Source organism: Streptopelia decaocto, assembly GCF_964273445.1.
Source record: "Streptopelia decaocto genome assembly, chromosome: 1".
Lineage (NCBI taxonomy): Eukaryota > Metazoa > Chordata > Aves > Columbiformes > Columbidae > Streptopelia > Streptopelia decaocto.
Window position 1 is genome coordinate 99942913 of NC_138663.1, and position 21602 is coordinate 99964514.

The 21602-nt window shown below is 37.4% G+C and overlaps 1 protein-coding gene across 2 annotated transcripts in view; it reads right to left on the reverse strand.

Annotated features, from left to right (window-relative positions):
• ANOS1 (anosmin 1) overlaps nucleotides 1-21602 on the reverse strand; it is a 141133-nt gene that overhangs the window by 65550 nt on the left and 53981 nt on the right. For both annotated transcript variants that reach the window (XM_082051560.1, XM_082051559.1), the window contains exon 3: nucleotides 93-155. In XM_082051560.1, coding sequence (XP_081907686.1) covers nucleotides 93-155 — 63 coding nt within the window. The remainder of the gene's footprint in view (nucleotides 1-92; nucleotides 156-21602) is intronic.

The following is a 21602-nucleotide window of genomic DNA, read 5'->3' on the forward strand; positions in this document are numbered from 1 at the left end:
CGTGTTTGTTAGCTATCTGCCTGAAGCTAATATTTAAAGGAAAGAGAGACAGCTAGAACAAAGTGATAAAGAGTGCCCTTGGGCTGACATACCTCACAGAAGCTTTGGCAATGATTTTTCTTCAGGTCCCAGGACTCTTTGCAGGGCTCCAGGCACTAGGAAGAATCAGGAGGCAGAGAAGTGTCAGGAAGAGAAAGAAAGAAAAAACCACAAATGACCCCATTTCTTCTCCAGTTATTTGTTTGGTCCATAGGAAGTTAATAACAGGCTTTAAAAATCTACTTCTCCTGAGGATAAGGTTGTGTCATTGAGTCATGGTGTAAGAGCAAGGTCATGCCAAGGCATGGTTAGATCACAAGAAATATCTTCAGTATTTCTTACAGTACAAGGCAATTGCCTCACTTCTTTATTTGCCATCCTATTTTCCACCTTATTGAATCTAGGTCATAATGCCATTTAACACTGTGTCACTGGATCACAGAGACAATGCCAAAAGCACTACTCTAAACTAAAGAAAGTTAAATCTTCTCCTTGCTGACCAGCCTAAAGATTAGATGGGCACATTGCCTTCCCAAGCAAGAAACTATCTCATAAAGCTATGGAGTAAACTCAGCAGAGGTTCAATCACTATTCCTGTATAAACAGACAATGTTCACTGGTCTGTTAGCAAAACCACTTTATTTCAAGTACCATATTATTATTTCTTCACCTTCAACCCCTACTGCAATGGTTATACAGAGAGTTGAGATTCAAACTCTGCAAACCAGAGTCAAGCTTCAGAGCACAGCATAAAGAAAAAACCACACCATTAAGAGCATTTACTGCAGCTGAAACACAAATTTAGACTCACATCCAGAAACCTTTTCCTTTGCTAGATACACGAACTTGGAAAATACTAGCTTTGTTGGGAGTTACTAATAACTAATACTTCTGGTAACAGTGGAAAGATAATTATTGCACGAGAAAGAAAGGTCTTTGACACACTGTTCAGTATTTATATCATTTGTTTCTCTTATACATAGTAATAGATTGGATATACTTTCCAAAAACAAGCATGAATACATATAGGTGCTATCTCAGTTGTCTACCTATATCATTAATGTACTAAAAAAATTAGCATTTTAAAAGTTGGGCATTTTTTTTTACTAACAACAAAGCCTGAAAAATATAATAAAATCATTAGCCACAGAGGTTACATATTTCACTACCAAAAAATATCACTCAAATATTATCGCTGTTTATATTTTGGTATTTTAAACTCAGTTTCTAGCTCTTCAAAATTCACAGTCTGCTGTATACAGAGTAATTAGAAGAATATATTACAAAATGTCACTGAAGTCAGTAAGTTTAATTAATTTCAGAGTGTTGTTCCTCCACTGGTACAATTCCTCCACTGTCATGCCAATTTTAGAACTCTCCTAACTGCCTGATGGATGTAGCCCCAAATTACAGAGCCATAAAAGGTGTAGAAATAAAATGGGCAACATTTTGACCACAGTGAGACTTTGTCAGTGGTCCCCAAGGCTGTCAGGATTTCCATACCCTTGTCTTATCCAAATTCTTGCTTCACTGCTTCACAGCCACACAGACCATATCTAAACCAGCATAACCACAATATTGAGATGACAGCTAGGACCAGGTTCAGGTTGACTGTGTTGCTGGACAACCATCCTTGCAGGCTCTAGAGCTAAACAGTTGGCACTCCTGGAAGGAAATACCAAGATGTTGTATGCTTAAGAGAGTTTGTTCAAGGCATTTGTACCAGGATGTCTTTACCTGCAATGTCAGTAGGCTCCAGCACTTGATGCCTTGTCTGGCTCCCGCTCTGCCTTAATAATCACTCAAAGCAGCCCAGGCTACTTTCAGCTCAGCCTCAGCATCTCCTGCCACAAGGGAGGCAGAAGTGATGGGCAACTCAGCCTAGACACTTCAAAGAGAAGACGAACAAAACGAACCAGGGCTGAGCAGTACCTGGCAATCCCATTGCTCTCAGAATACTCCAAGGAAAACAGATGCTGTAGCAAGCTGTAAGGCCTCCATCATAAGCTTTATAGGTTCTGGTTAGAGTACACACTCTTGCCTATATATAAACAAAAAAATCTTCCTACTCCTGCTGTATGAGGAGTCCTCAAAGCATTGGACTTAGCCTAGTGCCATGGCCTACTGCAGAAAACGATTGCTTATCTTCAGTGGAGCTGTACAATTCTGTAGGTTGGAGAGAAACTGCTGGCAGACAGAAATTTTGCTAATAACTTTGCACTAGAAGAGTTTGGACCTGTCCTTCTAAACAGGTAGTTATTAAGCTTGTAGTAACAAAGATGAGAGCACCTCACAAACACTAAGGTTTGTGCCTTTTTCCTCTTAGCTACTCTGTTACGAGGTTCCCCTAAAGTGGGAAGCTGGAAAAGCTGGAAGCTTGGACCCGGGTCTAACGTTTGAGTCCTTGGCTTAAATTATACATCAGATGAGATCTTCAGATCCCTCCCACTGTCTGGTGAGCTTTATCCTCTGAATGGCAATAATCTCAGGTAGAGAGATACCTGTTTTCCCCATGAAGTCTCTCCTGATGGTTTTTATGTGCAAAGAAATGTGTTCCAGATCCGATGTGTTATATACACACTAGCTCTGAAGAAGGGCTACTGTGTACATAAATTTGTCTTTTTCCAGCCATCTCAGCTTTCCAATAAACCCTCTGTCCTTATAAACTTTAGTCAGCTTAGTTCTGTTAAGCTTTCTTGCCCATTTACATGTGTCACTCTGAGCTGCATCTTTTATCTGCAAAAGGTTGTGGGTTTTTTCTCATCTTTGACATACTTTGGATGTGCATCAAGATGAGTGCACTGAAGAACATACATGTTGCAGTGTTGTGCACAGCTCTGTAGCACATCATTTCTCCCTCCACTATGGATCTCCGCCATTTTTAGTCCACTTAGCCAAGGCAAGCGCCAAGTCGAGAATTCTCTCAAGAAAAAGTGGAAGCAGGTCTTACATCGACAGCAGCTGAATGTTTTCTGACAGGTATCATTCCTTGCATAATAAAAATTAAAATCAAGACAATGTGAGTTAGAACTAGTGGCAATAAAATCAGTTTTCTTAAATCCAAGTCTTCAGAGAATTAAAAAAAAAAAAGCATGCATCTTAAAATTTAAAAGTTAGAAAGTATAGTAATAATTTCAGTGCAACTCAGCAAAGGCCTTACGCAAAGCTCTTCTAGACCAACAGAAGTTATTTCACTGATGTTTAGCTTAGCCTTGATGTTTGAAAGGAAAGCATTCAGCATTTCTCACCAATAACAGAAGTTTCAAAGAAATACCTAAAACAGCCATGAGAAAGCTATTCCCACCCAGCAGTTAAACACATCCAGGTAAATGCGTGTGCCCGTTAAAAGGATAACGAAATCCTCTATCCAGGATAAGGAGGAATGTAAGCCAAGCAGCAGTTGGTTTTGGCTTGACTTTATGTACAAAGAAATACCCAGCAAATGTTACCACCTGTCCTCAGAACCTAAGCATAGGTATGTAGGTGGCAGACCACCAGCTAGGCAGAAGGGCAGTGGTGAGGGAAGTGTCCCAGAAGTCCATATGGCAGATGTTCTGGTCCCTTGGAGCCACCACTGACCGACTGCTGCCCCGGCACCACCATAAAGGCTGCTCTGCTGCTGGGAGTAGGGTGGGAAGAGACATGAAACACAGCACCAAAGCAGTCATTACAGGCCAGTGGCATTCTTCAGGACATGATGGGTGTAAATCAGAGTGGCCTTGATAAACTGCATCCTCCTAAAGCACCTCTTTTGTCCTCTCCTGTGGTCAAATGTGGAAGTCGTAGGCTTTCTGTACTCATCCAGACACACAGTTGTTATTCAGGACTAAATGACTGCATCAAAAGCCAAAAGAAGTGCTAATAGAAAGCACTGCAGCATTTGTTATCCTTCCAAGTTTGTGTGTGTGTATGTCATATATATATATATATATAATCAGATATTACTATTGATGTGTGAATGATCAGACTGTATAAAATTAGGAACAAGGACAAAACATTTTTATTCAAGGAAGAAGGATTACTATTGCTTTAAAATATTTTTGGTTTAATTTTTTATTTCTCTTTTTTTTTTTTTTAATTCCATTTAAGGGCCCTCTTAGTCTTTTTTGTTCTAACTTTAACCTATAAATACAGCAACTATGAGATTAGCATATGATATAGGCATTATTTAGGAAAGGGATTTTCAAAGTAGTCCTCCATTACTTTTGCTTAGCAAAAGTTGCCTTTGACCCAAACAAGAAAGTGTTACACCAACACAGCAATTTTGCAAGTCTAGTGAATTGCAAAGCTTCATTTAAGTATTGAAATAAATATTTATTTAAATATTGTATATTTATTCAGATATTGAATTTGAATTAAGTAGCTGAATTTAAACATTTATAGCTATTTAAACAGCAAACACTTATTTCAGACTGGAAGAGTCTACTTTTAGTATTATTGTCTAATAAGACTTCTTCAAATACCAAAGTGGAACAAGTCATGTGCAAGCTGTTATAAAAAGAATATATACAAAGTGCTATAGCTGGATATAATTATTCTTTTCATTATCATTCATCATTTCAGTTGCTCACAACAGCAACGTCAGAAATGGTTGTTTTACACTTACAATCTATATTTAAGAGTTTTGCTGTCCTAAAGTATTTAATTAGCTGGAACCTAGATGGTTAAAGAAAAAAGGAAAAATACCTTTCTTTGTATGGTCTCTTAAAAACCTATCATGTCATGAAGACAAGTACCTGAAAAATGCATGTACCCACTATCAGGCACCACACAGAGAACATTCTTGGGGTCAGGAATTTAACCACAGACAAAGGAGAATATAGTGTTCATCACTCTTAGAGAGAATCTCCTTGTGATGGATACACTTAAATATATGGCTGCACCCAAAGGAACCATGAGAAAAGTGATTTTCAATTTGTAAATCTTAGCACAGTGGCAGTAAACACAACACAAAACATAAACAGGCAGTGAGAGAGAAATAACTGATTTTGATTCTTTTAAACTCTACATCTACTGTTTATAAAGATGAATACAAATTGTTACTTCTGTGTCTCAAAAAGTAGACTCTGAGTTGTCTGCAGGACGAACTTGTTTTGTTTCAGAAAAATAAAAGCACAGTTGAATATTTACTCAGTCCAAATCAATTAATCTCATGCTGGCTTGGTAGAACAGTATCAGGTATTAGCAACATCACATCACAGAACAGTTCTTTCTTTTGTACAGTCTGAACAACTATTTTTTACTATACGAGTCAGGAGATAGAGGATTTGTTTACTGAAATTATTTCTAATGGTCAAACTGAGGAGACACATCAGGAAGTTTTATAATATAAAAAAAAAAGGCACATCAATTAAAAAAAGCCCTTCCATTAGGTCTGGACTATATTTTCCCAAAAGTTCCATACACACCAAAAAAACCCCTCAAACATTGTCTTCCCAGAAGATACATGTTATTTATTAATGTAAAAAAGAAAATATCAATATTTATGTTACTGAATCAAAGAACCAAAGACCAAATCAGATTTTCCAACTTGATGCATGAGTCTGATTTGGTACTCCTGCACTAAGGAGGACACAGTGTAGTTCTAAGAGCTGTATCTATAAGGAAATAATTTAGTGGAATAGAAGAATATTAATTAAACATAAAAGTAGGTAAGAATCACAACTCTTCAATGATTTTCAATGAAGTATAAGAAAAGAAGCCTGGGATGAGAACAATGAATCCATCTGAAGGACTTTGGGCTGCCCACTTCACGAATGTACATAATTTTTGTCAAATAATTTTATAAAAGTCTATTTACACATTTGTCTCTCAACTTCCTGTGGGAATGGCATGTGTTCATAAACTTTAAGATGGATATTTTCCTTCTATACAGAGGCAGGTAAGGGAATCCAGAATCATGATGCAAAAAAACCTTTTCTCATTTCCAGCTGGAACATTCTCAATGCTCTCCAAAACCCATGCTTGATAATTTGATTGATTTGGAGGCTTCATGTGAGTAACTCTCCATGTGAGTGGTTCATGGTATCAGGGTATCGCACTCAAGCTTGCAGGAACCTTTCCTTGTGATAAAGTGCCTAAGATGAGACACTGCAGTATTTTGGCTGTGCTTGTACACCCTACCAGGTCAGGCACCCACTGTACAGGTCTATCTTGTTTAAAACAAATAGATGCAGAGATGCACTATCAGATCGGTCAGTTCCTCAGGCCAAAAAAGTTAGCTTGCAGGTTGATACACATTGCTTGAGAAGCATCTGAGCATTTTGTGAAATACATCTTAAACTGAGACAGTCTCTTGCTTCTCTGCCTCTTTTGCCTCTCCCCCCGTTAGCAGACTGAACCATCGGAGCACTAGTCATCAACTTTCTAGAAACTTGGTGTGACTTCTTAGGTCCTAAAATTCAGCTACACATAATGTAGCCTGGGAGAGTTTTAAGTATCTTTAAAAATTTAAAAGTCTAATAGGAACAACTGTGAAACATATTCTTTATGTAAAATAGCAGTTTCATGTGGCTACCTGGAGTTACTTCACTGTTCATGTTAAAAGAGATTCTCATGAGAATTACACTAGTAATATATTTCCTTTGTAACTGAATAAACAAATGGGTTAAATGACAGAGAAAGGTTCTCTGTCTGTGTTGCCTGTTTTCTCTCCTGTAGGTCAGTGAGCATCACGATTTGGTGAAAAGGAGTGATTTTGTATTCGAGGATCAAGCCTTAATTAAATTAGTCACAGTTGGGGTTGTTCTGTGACATTATCATGTACACTGGGAACCCAGCTGATACTGTCTGAAAGTATTACTAATTGTAGAGCTGGTTTTGAATTAAAGCCAGGTCTTAGATTTTAAATGGTCACTAAAAAATGTGCCACTTGGTTAGAGTGATCCGGATCTGTAAAATCCTTTTAAGGAGCACTTTTTAGTCCTTCTCGATATGTAATTTTTGGTGTTCTATACTAATGACATCCTGACATGTACTGTGACGCCGTAGATCTCAAGGGACTACAGCAGTTTCAGGTGCAGCCATCTTCTATCGGTTACCAGCACTTTGGAGAGTGACCTGGTCATTCGAATGGTTATTTCAGAGCCAAATGGAACATTTCTGAGAAACTTTCCTGGCTCCAAAATCAAGTGGCATAGTTTAAACTGCTATAGCAAATAGCTGCATTAGATGTATATTTATCTTAGTTGGGTGTGGAGGGACTAAAGGCACACACATGGACAGGTATTACCTCTCTCCACAGTTATGCAAACTTGCTAATATCAAATCAGTACTTAAGGTAAAGAAAATTTTCAGAAGTGCAATTGTTGGATATCTAATAAAAACACGACCTTGGAAAAATTATTTCCTTTTCTTCATTGTCGAGTTCATTTCAGTAGACAACACCGGGGATGCCAATACCACAATTTTAAGTGTTACTGGTTTGAGTTACCAAATGCCTTCAATACCCTAAGCAAATAAAGCCTTATGACTTAGGATCAGTATCAGTATTTCCTGGAACAGAGACAGGGAAAGGGCTGCTCACAGTGTATTAGGTAAGTCTGTCCAGACCTTTGCTTATACATGCTTTGTTCCTAAAATGGAGGCTCTGTTTCAAAAGTTCAGATAAAAAAGCTGTTCTGACTGGATTTATCTCCAAAAATCCACCATTTCAAACCTCCATATGATCCAACACCCAACATTAGAGCACCAGAAAGACCAAGACCTCTGCGAAGAACTCCAGGTCAAATTTTCTGGAAGCCCATGTAGACTTTGCTGTAAATGCCCAGAGTTAAACAGAAAGTGAAAGGTTCCAGAAAACTTATACATGTACGGAAGGTGAGGTCACTGAGGGTCTTGAAAATGAAGGAACTGTTTTGACATAAAATATTTGGAAAGTAAATTACTATTTAAAAAAAAAAAAAGTCATATCATCACACTGTAGAAGAAATGCAGCAGTTTTCAACTCTAATCCTTTTAGACTGAAAATAACTTTCAACACCAGCAGCTTGGTATCTTTCTGTATGGCTTGGTTGTCTGACATGTCAAACTTTGCCAGCAGAAGTGTTTGTTTGAAAGGACAGAATAACAATCATAGGACGCTTTTCTATGTTTCTATTCTTTGTTATTCTTTGTCCGTTCTATGTTTCTATTCTTTTTCTATGTTTCTGTTTCTATTCTTTGTTACCATCATGGCCATCTATGTCAACAAAAAATTGGCTCCCTAGCACTAGTTCATTCCTGAGCAGTTCTTTTGAAAATTTGTTTACAGGGTTTTGTACCAGCAGAGGAAACTGGGACACGTACTTTCTTCTCTTTTCCTACCTCATGGCCTACAGCTTAGCACAGTCACCAGAAAACATCTTTGAGTTCTTATTTTGCCTGATTTTGAAACATGGAATTGAACTTAAACCCTCTACATTCAAGATGAATCCCCTAAACATAAAGTATTTTATGAAGCTTTGTCTCCCCTGTTGAAACTGTTTCATCTTGTATAAGCAATGAGTTCTTCTCAGGAGTAGAGCTGTCAGTGTGGACCTCTCACCTTGAAGGGGCATGCCCTAGCAGCACTTTCTGACCCTCCTGGAGTTCTTTTGAAATGTTTTAATAGGTACAAATATTTTGGTTATGGCTCAGTGCAGTAGCTATTCCACCAGCACTTATTTCCTACAGAAAAAATATTTTTTTTCACCCTCTCCATTTTTTCACATCTTTGTTTCCTCTACCAGATTATTGTTCCAATTATCCCTATTTAAGCTGTTGCCTCAAAGAGCAGTTTCCTAGTCTTCTATTGCCTTGCTTTTAGTTGCTGCATCAAGTGCCAATTAGTTCTCTTTTTTCAAAACTCTTTCTAGCCCTTATTCTAAATCTCCACATTCTTGGGTTTTGACGATCAAGATACAAGGTGTAGCACTGCCAAATGCTATGAAGCAGCAAGTCAAGCCCAGAGTACCAGTGTGCACACAAGATATATACTGTGGCAAAGTGCATAAATTATTTTAAATCAAACAAAGAGTGATATAGTCTAAAGAGGTTAAGAGGCTTCTTCCTGATAGTGATAATAGTTCTAATTGCTTACTGCCTTCCTCCTTCTGTGCTATTGCTCACATATGGAATTCTTCATTAGTGTAGCTACTACACTAATGAATAACTAAATGAACTACCTGAATTAAAAACCAGTAGCAGTTTTGCTTCTTTGTCTGAACTTCCTTCAGGCTGCTGTGCCATAGAGCAGCTTACCAATAAACTGATTTGTCATGTTAGCATCTGTTCACCAGTTTATCATGGATCAGTCATACCATCTCTTTCTGCTTTTAAAACTTCTCCAAGATTGCATCTATAACCTAGAGAGTAAGAAACATGGCAGAAGCTTTCCACTTGTACATCCCTCCTGTTTCTAGACCAAAGTTCCCTGCCGTCCTTCCCATGTGGATAGGGTTCAAAGAAGGCAGTCTAGTAGAAATAACAGTAATATTTACTGCTAGCAATACGGATCTGCAAAATGTAACAGCTTTTCCCTTCCAAATATTAGAACTGCAGATGGGCTTCCACACCTCGTTTCCAGCAGCAGCGATAGTGGTCAGCTGATGGATAACTTTACAGTAGACTCAGCGATCTTAAAGGTCTTTTCCAACCTGAATGATTCTATGATTCTATGAAAAGAAGCCCATTGTACATTCTGAAATGTCTCTCTCATATACTGTCTTTTCATTTCCTGATAGTTGACTCTTTGCTTTTGTGATTACAGAACATTTTTAAAATAAAAGTGAGCATAAATATTTTGACATTCTATATATGCAGAGAATTTTCATTGAGAAAACATGATTCTTTTAATCTCAAGCAGACAAGGGAAAGCCTCTTCAAGCTGGCACTTTCCCCTTCCAATCTGTTACAAGGCAGCTTCAGATAACCACACACAGTCTTGTTATAAACACCATCTTGCTATGCAACTTAAAGTGTCTGTCAGAGCAGCACAGCTCTCCAAGCAAAGTCAAGGTTTTTGTTACTGTTTTATAAATGAGTTAAACCAGTGAACTCTTCTGATAACAGATGACTCTCCTTATACATAACCCTGCAAATTCACACATACATTTCTGAATGAAAGAGCCGCAACTAAATGTTCTTTTTGCTTGTATCCACCACAGCACCACGGTTTTGTAGACCACCTAACAACCAGAGACGAAGAAAAAAAGGGAGGCCTCTTTGTCTAAATCGTTACTTTGTTTCTCTTCCCTGGCTTTCTATTTCCCTCCCAGCACTACCATCACCACCAGAAACGACATATTCCGCATTACTAAATAGCAAGAGCCACAGGCTTTTCACTTCTGATTTCACGCTGTAATAAAATGCAGTGGTTGTTTCACTGGGGGACCTGAAAAGCCGCCTTTTGTGAGCTGTGTCTGCCGGTCAGGTTTAGCATCAGACGCTGGCAGCCGGCATCTGTGCGTGCCTCTCCGTGCAGTTATGGCAAAGGGGGAGGAAAAAGAACACAAGCAATTCACTTTCTACTGCTTGGCCTAAATATTTTTACGTATATCTGTTGTCTGCCTCATTGACAGATCAATCAATCTAATGATAGTAAATCTAGAAAGTTTTCACCGTACTCAGGGCTACACTTGCTGCTTTAATGGAAAAACTATTGACCTAAAATAGACTGATGATACAAACTTATGTAGGTAAGAGGAAACAAACAAAGAAACAAACAAAAACCAACAACAAACAAAAAATCCCAGATCTATAGAAAATAAATTTGCATTTTTATTTTCAGAGTAAACAAATTAACGAAACAAACAAAACAGTGAGGATGATCAGCAATAAAAAACAAGAAATATGGTGTTTCTAAAAAGTACCAAGGACATAGGTAATAGAAATATTGCCTCATTCTACAAAAATAGAAATTAAAATTCCATTAATCCCAAGTACAACAGGAACAAAAAGCCAAAATGTAACAGGAAACTTTGTGAAGTGTTCTACACTTATCTTAGCTTTTTCCATATATATTCCCACTACACAAAGAATGTTTTTCTGCCCCATGTTTAGAAACCCTATTGTATCCATTGAATCTTTTGTAAAAAGAGATGTGATTTCTTTTCACAATAATCTCTTCATGTATCTTAACATAGCTGAAATACCATAATGAGTAAAATTCTGTTTACATGACAATTCATAGAATAAACGCTACTCAGTAATACCTTAAAAGTTAGATAGTTTCACATATTATTTGTAAAAAGAAAAAAGTTTGTGATTTAAATAAAAATTGTATGAATACCCACCTTAGAAAATTCAAACAAAGTAACCCACAATAGCTATCTTGTTTCAAAGGTCATTAAATAAATGCCTTCCCTCCTATTGTTTTTCAATGAGCAAGAAAGATGACACTTACATGCTAAATTTCTTGATAAGTATCTCTAATTGCTCTATATGTTAGGTTACAGTTACGTGATTAGCATAAGTAAATATAAGTCCATAATGCACCAAAAGAGGGGCAGTCCTGAACTGGGACTAGCACTGGGACTTTGGATGTAAAACAGGCACCCTAGATGAAAAACTGACCTTTTTTAGCCAAGTAAACTTCTCCATTCAGCTCGCTCAGTAGCCTCATAAAAAATAGCTGTCTGGGTCAGGGACGTGCACAAAAGAGAAGGAGAGAGGAGTCTGTAAACACCTATTTAATGGAGAGCCTGCACTTAAAACAGCTTAAGCCAGTCATAAAACCACAGTCTAAAAAACAACTGATATCTCATTTTCCCTCGAAGGCTGAGTAATGAAGGTTAACATTATGGTGTTGAGAGGTAAGCAGCACAAACTGGCAGCTGAGTTAATAAATAAATAGTTCTGATTAAACTATCATAGAACACAATAAACTGTGAAATCAGACCTCAGCCTTGTGATGGAAGAATCGAGCCAGATTCATTTTCCCTGGCAACAGCCTGGGCCAGACCACTGGCTATTTCTACTTCCAGGACAGAGGGAAGGTGACTTGGCTGTCCAGACTGTCACCGCCTGTGCCCCAGGAACACCTGCTTTCAGTGTTCAGGGATGTGGTGGTTCACTTCTCCAGCTCAAACAGGAATCACTGTCACTTTGCTGTATAAGCTTAGATTGTTAATTGGGCAAACAAAATTCTTCTTAAATATAAAATTTAGCTGACAGATATTATTCCCAAAAGAATTCTAGGATTGTGACTGAATATGTAGCTTGCCTTTTTTTTTTTCCTTTCTTTTTACTTTAGCTTGGAAGCTAAGTATTTTGATTAATTATCCACTGATTTCTAACTTTATTAAAATATACTGACCCTTCCAGTCACGGACTACAATACATAAAGACTGATGGTAATATACTTCTAGTCATCCTAAAGTGACCTATCATAGTGTGCAGATGTTAAAATGATTAAATGATCTTTAACAGTTGGACTCAATGATCTTGAGGGTTCTTTCCAACCTAAATGATTCTATGATTCTATGAAATAGAATATAACTGTGATAAAGGTGATACTGCAGTATAGAAAAAAATGTAAAGTGGAAATTTAGGATATGTAATGCTTCATCTAGTTTTCTGCCATTCATCTTAATGGGACTCTTGAACAAGACCTCAGAGGAATCAAAGAGCCGGATTATGGAACCATGTTGGTATTAAGTCCCCAGAGAACAACTCTCTGAAAAGCAGCTCTTTGCATAGCACTCTGTATGCTGACAGATGAAATGGATGACTCGCCTTTTTATGCAAATATATGCGAGGAAATGCACACTAGTTAATTAAGTATAGCCACAGGGTCACAACCAGAAGTCATAATTCTAGATTAAATCAGCACAGATTGCAGGTGCCCATCAGTTTCATGAACTGACTCCCTGTGATTGCTCAGAGGCATCCTAAATCTCATGGTAATGCATGTCTAGATAAGAGTACCCGAATGCTCGATTTTGTATGGAGAGCAGGGACCTGTGAGCTGCTCTGTAGTCACTGTAAACTGCAAAACCTGACAATCCTGAAAAATCTTCACTGCGGGCTCTGGAGTGGCAGCAGCTCTAACTGGATGGCATTTTTTACTACACATCTCGATACAAGCAGGGTTGGGTTGAGTAGTAGTGGTAAGACAGCAACTTGGAGGACTCTGTGCAAAATGAAGAAAAACAATGGCACTGGGTGAGGGAAACAGAAAAATGGGGTATGGGGAAGAAATATTCCTGCAAAGTTTTCCACGTGAATTCATCTGTAAGGACCACCATACATCCTGAAGGTTATATTAATGTGTAATCAACCACTCCAGCTTTTTACTCAATCAGGATATTGCCAAGTTTTCTGCTTTCTACATAACTACCTCTTTTAATGAAACATTTTTGGGATTTTCTTTTAAGAGTTAAACTCTCCTTCGGAAACCAAACCTCAGGAAACAAAGTACATTGCCCACCCACAGGTACTTATATCCAATAGAATATGCAGTGTGACAACAAGCCTCCAGCTGCCACTCCGGAAAGGCAAATACCTTTTTCTTAAGTATCCGTCCCACCTGCCAGTCCCCCATGGATGCCTCCAAGACTCTACAGAAGCTCAAACAGAACTATGCGCTACATGTGAAACAGGGACTCAATGTAGTCAATATAGTCAATGACACATGCAGAACCACTCACTGGACCACATCCAGATGTCTCCTACAGGGTGAGATAAGTAGCTCTCTGGAGGTTACCGACAGCACTAACTTGATCCCTCTTGACAACAGAAGGAGTCTGGATACCTCCATCGCGTATAGATTGTATAGAACCCCAAATCCAGGTGTCCGAATCTCAAGTGCCACCACCAATCAAAAGACTGTTCATTTGATTAACATCGGGGGATTGTCATATTGCGTAATGATTTCTTATCCAATAACTGTAATATTCCAGAATATTCCTAGAAATAGCATACTTCTGTAACAAGTATTTCAGACAGACATTTATAATCTTGTGGCTGCATTCTATTTCTCGAATATAAGAACACTCAGTCATTAAAGTAGATAGAAAAGTACTCACAAAGAGACTTCTGAACAAGACATAAGGTATAATCTTGCTTGTTCCACCACCAGTCACATTTGTTACATTATTTTATTCATGTTTACTCCCTTAACCCAATTTGAATTTATATAATTCTCAGTTGCTGTAACATTTGAAATATGTTTAGGTCTATATACAAAACCACAAAAGCAATATTTTTTGCTTATTCAAATAAACTGTCTTAGTCATTTTATATTTTCCACAGTATTTCTTTGAGCAATTGGCTAGAGATCAATATGTAAGCACCTTAGGGTAGCCATCCTATATTTGTCTGCGCAAATGCATCAATTGATGCAGTATAATAAAAAGCCAATTCTCTCTTTTCCTTAACCTCCACAAGACAGTTAGATAAAATTTTTCTACCACCATGTAAAATTGCCACTGCCCAGAGGAAAAACTGCTACTACACTGAAACTGTTTACAGAATTACTTGTAATATAAAATACAGGGTGTTTCAAATAGGTGGACCAAATTTCAAACTGAAATTACCTTGAAATCAGGTCCACTGTTTTGAAAAACTGCGTAGATATAGAGGCTTTATTGTAAATGCCAGTTGTTACAAATCAAATAACAAAAACTACCCTTTTTCAGGAATAGTGCAAAATTTGTTGAATAGTGTTCTTTATACACAAGAGAATGAAGAATATTTCAAGACTGGGCTATTAAAAAACATCTTAATAATGTCTGACTGTGATGAAATGTAATACTTCTCTCCTGCATTTACAATCGCCTAATGGAATGGCCGTAAAAGTTTGCATGCATCTGACAATGTATTCTTCAAGTAACCTAGAACTTGCTTACATATTCATGTAGAAATGACCTGTTTTATAGTTTAACGTCAGTGACTCAGTATCATAGGGCCAACTTTGTGCTTGAATTAACATATGTAATGTTCATTAAAATCAAGAGGAGCCACCCAGGCAACCAAGGAGACAGAGTTTGGCCCAAGTACCTTAAGAACGATTTATGTATTTGGCACAAATTCTGCAACAACATTTAGGCCAAGCCACTTACATAAACAACGTTTCCATTCATATTCTTAAAAAAGGCAACAGCAACAACAGCTGTCACAGCTCATTGTCCAAATACATCTTTCTCTTTTTAACCTCTTACACTAATCTGTACCTGCATTTTCAAGAAACTAATTTCAAATTATGAGTTTCTCAGTTCTTCTGTGAATACAATTTTCCTTCAGACATTAAAAAGTAGCTTGAAAATTATATTTTTCTAAATTGTGGCCATTAAAGTTGACTTACTTCTTCCTCAGTCCCTTCATGCATACTTTTCTTGTTCAGTATAACTACTAACAAACTTCCCAGGCCTGAAGATGCAACAGAGATGACTATATCAAGATCCTTTAGACATAAGAGCCTTTTGAGAAAAGGTGCATCATTGCAAACAAAGATGAACATCCATTTTAGAAAATCTACACTTCTTGAGCTTTACCTTGGTTACTAACGCTCGTGATACCTACAAAATAGTTGTAATTTAAGTGAAGCTTACAGTATCATATAACGTGCTCCTAAAGACACAGCCTATCACAGTTAAGTTGAAATATTCTGTGGCTGTAAAAGCCCTTTTATGCCATTATAATGGCATCTCTGTAAGTATTTTGACAGAGTATCAAAAAGCTCCACTACTGCGATCTATAATACCAAACTAGCTACTGATTATTCACCTCTCCTTGTTCTTACAACAGCATAATGAAGATACAGTGTTAAGACAAGTAAAGTATTTTTTAAAATAAAAGAAAACATCTAGCTAAAAATCATTATAACTCAGTTCTTGAAAAATGTCACCATATCTCTTCAGGCACAAATCCAATCCACAAAGTTGAAGAGAAAAAACATGCTGGCCCCATCTGTAACACATTTCAAACTAATTTATTGCCACTAACTGTTCTCAAGTAACTGACTTGCCTTGCAAATATTATAAGCTAAAGCTTTCATTTAAAAGCTTTATTTTATTTGCTTCATGGATCATTTTGGCACATTTTGCCATTTCCCACTGCAAAAGTAGGACTAAATTTCACGTACTCTGCAAACTTCCATGTAATATCTGAGAAGAAAGAAAGAATACTCTGACTTTTGGTTTTTTTGCCACATTAACAATCCTAACTCCTCCAGTTACCCCCAAGAACGACAATCAATCACAACATTTGCTATATAAGACTCCAGAAGCTATTTCCTCCATTAAAGCATTTAACTGCTTTTTCTAGATTATATACTATCTTAGAGTCAGATTTGCTTTTAAAAAACAAGTTGAAATGTAGCTTTAAAAGGATTGCTTTGACTACTATAAGACAATATGCAGTATAGATGATGGGGACATTTGATGTTTGAATCAGTGACTTCAAAACGTAAGAAAGCAGAAGCAGACTAAACAGTGGCATTTATTTCACAAGCTTCCACAAGGAACACTTCATCAGTCCAAAATACTCCCTGTCCTCTCCCTACACATAAATATGCTTGAGGGTCTGTATATCCTAAAGCTTTTCAGGGTGTTTTTTGTTTTGTTCCACCACCCCTAGCCGCCTCACCCACTCCATCCCCCACCCCCAAGTTATGCTAGTGCCTTACAAAAGCTTTATTCAACTTTATGCAGATTATACATAATACAAGACCTGTAGTGGGCTTTACCTTCCAGTGCATTGCTTCTTGCAGAGCCATTCAAACCAAGCACAAATCAAGTGATATGAAAACAGAACAATAGTGTTTTCCAACTCACTGGATGCAGTTTGGAAATTAGAGATGGTGTCTTTACAAAGCATTTGGTGAAGGTTAAGTGAGAGGCATACAAAAGTATTAGTCAAGATGTAGTGGAGAAATGGCATCCTCCCCCACAGCTATCAAGTTAAGTAGTACAAGTGAGAGAAGAGTCAAGTCCCATTGCCCTTTATAATGTGAATGAGCACTTTGCAGAGATGAGCAGGTGAGGCTCCAAGAACAGCATAAGCCAAATCAACTATGGGCAGATGTCCTGGTCCTGCCCTCCCACTCTGTCTGGGCTGCCCATTGTGTTTGCTCTTTTGCATTTTGATTGAAAAAGTGAATGCACTTTTAGACTAGCGATGCTGAAAACTCTCCCTTTGCTCATCTCCTCCACCCTGAGAAGTTTTTGGGCAGCCGTGTGAGCTGACCTTGCTCATTGCGAAGTCAACATAAGATGGTGGGACAGAACAAGTAGCTGGGGGAAGACTGCCCCTTGCCATGCCAACTGACATATAAAACAGCCTTATGGCCAGCCCTCCTCAAAACATATTCTCTTTTGAAAATTTCCTTTTTGCTCACCCTTTTAATAAACTGAGAAAACTTTGGGATTTTAAAGTGACCACCAAATGAAAAAAGATAAAGCATGGCTGGACTCAATGATACTGAGGGTCTCTTCCAACTGAAATGATTCTATGATTAATGTTGTTTTCTTCTCTCTGTTCATTTAGAAGATGTGAACTTTTGCCACGATCCTCAAAGAAAGGAGAATTGCATTCTAAAACAAAAAAAGCCTTATCTGCCCTATTTCTGTTCAAGGTCTCATATAGAGAGACATAAATTTGAGCAACCTGAGCATTAGAATACATACTCACAAAGAAGTTATGTTACCATGCTTCTTTATGATCAGGCCAGTGACCAAACTCTCACTCTGAAATTAAAATTTGATCATTAAATCATCTTTCCACGTAAATATGAGAGGAAACGTCTTCACAGTGAGGGTGACGGGGCACTGGAACAGGCTGCCCAGGGAGGTTGTGGAGTCTCCTTCTCTGGAGACATTCAAAACCCACCTGGACACATTCCTGTGTAACCTCATCTAGGTGTTCCTGCTCTGGCAGGGGGACTGGACTAAATGATCTTTTGAGGTCCCTTCCAATCCCTAACATTCTGTGATTTTGTGATTCTGTGATAATCTCTGATCTTTGGTAGAGATGATTTGCTATTAATTCAGGCAGAAAGCTCATACACTTTTAGGTGGGACAATACTATTTGCAATCATATATTCTGATTTTCTTACTTCATTTTCAAACTGGCACAGGTGTTAAGAAGCAGAGTAAAGTTGTGTGTTTATTTGTTTTTGTTTGTTTTGTTGTTGTTGGATTTGTTTGGGTTTTTTGTTTTGTTTTGTTTGGTGTTTTTTGGTCTTGGTTGGTTGGTTTTTGTGGTTTGGTTTGTTTTGTTTTTTATTTCCTAATGTCACATGTCCCCTCTTAAAGCAACAGGTTGTGGGAGTTGAAGTATTTACCAGATTTCAATTCTGGGCTCCTAACTGCCTGCATCAAGTGTTCCAAGAGCTGTGACCTGCCCTTGCCTTTTCTCAGTCTAGAATGTCTCATCAACTATCTGAACTACACATTTTTTTTCTCTGGATCTTCACAAGAGTCTTGGGTGCATACAAATTTTTGCAGTGCCTATTCTGGAGAAATTCTCCTTTAAAAATCTCAGGAGCTTCTCAAGTGCTTCTCAGCAAGATGAAGAATCCAGGCTGGAGGAGAGAGAGAAATATTTCTTACCTTTCCTGAAACTGATATTTGGTAGATAGCAAAAATATAAATGAACAGATTGTAATCAAACCCTGAAAAGATTAAAATGAAAAAAATTAAGATATAATGCTGGACAAATTAATAAAAATGAAAAATAATTAGCAGAAAGGCAAGGAATTGCATTCTGAAAATTCTATCATAAGAAATAAGATTTTTAAAACTGGAAACAGTAATCATAAGTAGCCAATAAGGCCTGAAATCAAAGTCAACCAAAATTATTGATATATTTGCATTTACGTCAGTGGGCTTTCAATAGGGCTATAATTGCTTTAATTGAGTCTTGAAAGATAACCCATGATGGTATCACGTACATTATAATAACAGATAGGTGAAAACTGAGAATGTTAATCACAAAAGGCCTTTTCTCCCCAGTTGTTTACCATCTTCGTACTTTGACTGAATACATTTTTGTAAAGTTTGTATTTTTTTCACCACCAACTTCTAAACTGAAAGTTTTGAATTGTTCAAACATCTTTATTTCTGTTTACTCAAGCTGTGAAGCAGCTTACCTTTGGAAAAAAAGTTGCATTTCTGTCCTACCATTTCTTTCCAGTGTAACTCATTTTTCATTTTATCAACACAAAATTAGCAGATGGTTGTTTCCACAGTTGAGCACAATTGCAGTGTGATGATAAAACATGAAACATTTAAAACTTTGTTTACTGAACTTCAGCAATTTTATAGCTATAAACATTGAATGCAAATGCTTACATTTTATTGCAAAAATGTCTATAAAGTGGTGATTTTACTCATCTGTCCTAGGAGCTCTTGTCTATCACTTTGAAAGAGCAGTCAAATTACTGCACAGGATTTTATAGCAAAATTTGTCTCCTGAAACTTTTGTACAGAACAGAAGACATGGATTTCTATACAACCTTGCAACTGTATCAGTTTTATAGAGCTTTTTATCAGTTTCCAAAACATTGTGTCTAATTACCAACCTTGCCTGTTAAACTCCATAGTAACTTCATTAGCATAGCTCATAGGTGTTGTATTCACACATTTATAATAAAGAATTGTTCAAAGAAAATGTGTCCAACTCCAACTACAGTTCTTAATTGCTAAAGCAGATCCAAATTAGCATTCACAGCCTGCATTTCCCTAACAACAGGCTTTCAAGCTGAAAATAATTTGTAATTCAAAAAGGATTTTGGTCAATAGATTCTAAGCATGCAAAACATGTTTGGCAGTTAAAAATTCTAAGACCTGTTGAAAACTTAACTTATGAGTTTACATTTTCTTGTTTCCTGTTAGTTTTCAGTGAAACATTATAAAATGTGTGTATGATTTGATAAAAATTGGAATTAGTCCCAGACATTCAATTTAGACTAGGTTTGTTGCTAATATCTGATGAAATCTTAATCTATATTTACTGCAGTTCTTTACTTTGACTCCAAATGATGTAATGCCCTTAAGGTTTAATAAACAGGAAAAGATGTTGAGAAAAATAATCTCTTACGTAAATTTGAAACACACCAGGCTCAGCTTCAAAATGCCTGTATGTACATATGTACGGATTATAAGTATAGCTGCTGCAATATGTTTAGTCCAATAACAGATGCAGAAAAAATCAGGCCAATTCACTGATTAATCATATAGTTTAGTTGTGTGCAACATCTAGTACTGAATATGCTTAAATTACACGCAATTACATTTTTATGAGGATCTATGGTACATAACAAGCCATGACATATTAAAAAGCTGAACAGTACTTCCCTACTTCAAAAATAGAAAACCATATACATAACAGTTTATATTTTCCTTTATTTGGTTGTCTTTGGAAGCCTGAAATATGTAGACATAATGGAAGTAATACGCGGTATTAGCATTTTTTGCAGCACACTTTTATAAGAGTGCTGAATAAACTTCTGAAATACTTCTCAAGGAATTTAAAATCTGATTTCCCCTATCAGGTCTGTTTATTATCTGGGCAATATATGTCTTCCCTTTATTTACACTGAAGAAGGGGAACAGAGAATAACAGAATAATAGACCTGTCAAGTCTATTGTTACAAAAGAGACGCTCAGCATTTTGGCCTTCACCTTTAGTCCTCTCTCCCTCTTTCCCCCCAAGCCTGTTCCTCTAGCTTGATGCCCTCAGCTGACACACCTGCATACCTCTCAACTTCTGCAACTGTATCTGATCAGCTGGAAGAGTTTGCTAACAAGATTTCTGTGGTGCAGGATATCTGACATTTTAAGGCAACAGAAGCATGCTGCAACAAGGAAAATGTGTGCCTAGATACAGACATGTTTATGTGTGTCTACAAAGAGACTCTGTATTCCTAGGGAAAGGGGAACAAGACTCCAGAAGACCAGAGGAAGATTGCCTTCTGTACAGTTCCCAGACTGCCTTCTGTACAGTATTTTGCCCTGAAGAGTAGAAACGTTCCAAAAAGTTCCTGATCACGTTGAAACAGATTCAAGTATTATCTCAGCCATGAGAACAAATTAATGTAACATCTTAGTCCACTGGGGATTTAGGACACAGCAAGAACTTCCCCTGAAACCTTAAAGCTGTAACTATACTTCGTCACAGCTATAGCTTTTTTTTATGTGCATCAGAGGGGACACAGGTTTCATCTGTATTTTTATTTCATGGTTAGCTGTCATCTTGAACATTTTTGTTAGGTAGGCCACTGGCGTTGTGATAATTCAGCACGTTGAGTGAAAACACATGGCCAATCATGCAAAGGAATTTTGGAGTCAATTTTAGTAAAAACTCTCTGCGATTTAAACAACAATATTTACACCAATTTCACTTCTTATTTTCTGAGCCATACAATATGTTTTGCATATTGTCATGATTTTAGGAGACATGCCATCTAGGAAAAAGCAAGATCCACAGATCAAAGTCTTGGCAGACAACTTTGTAGATTATTTCATTATGTAACCACACTTCTACACTCACACCAAAAGAAAAATAGCTGTTACAGATGGCTTCCAATGGCAATTTTTCCTCATTGTACTTGTAAGACACATTAGAACAACTGACAGCTTAAAGACTGTCCAGTCAGACTCGT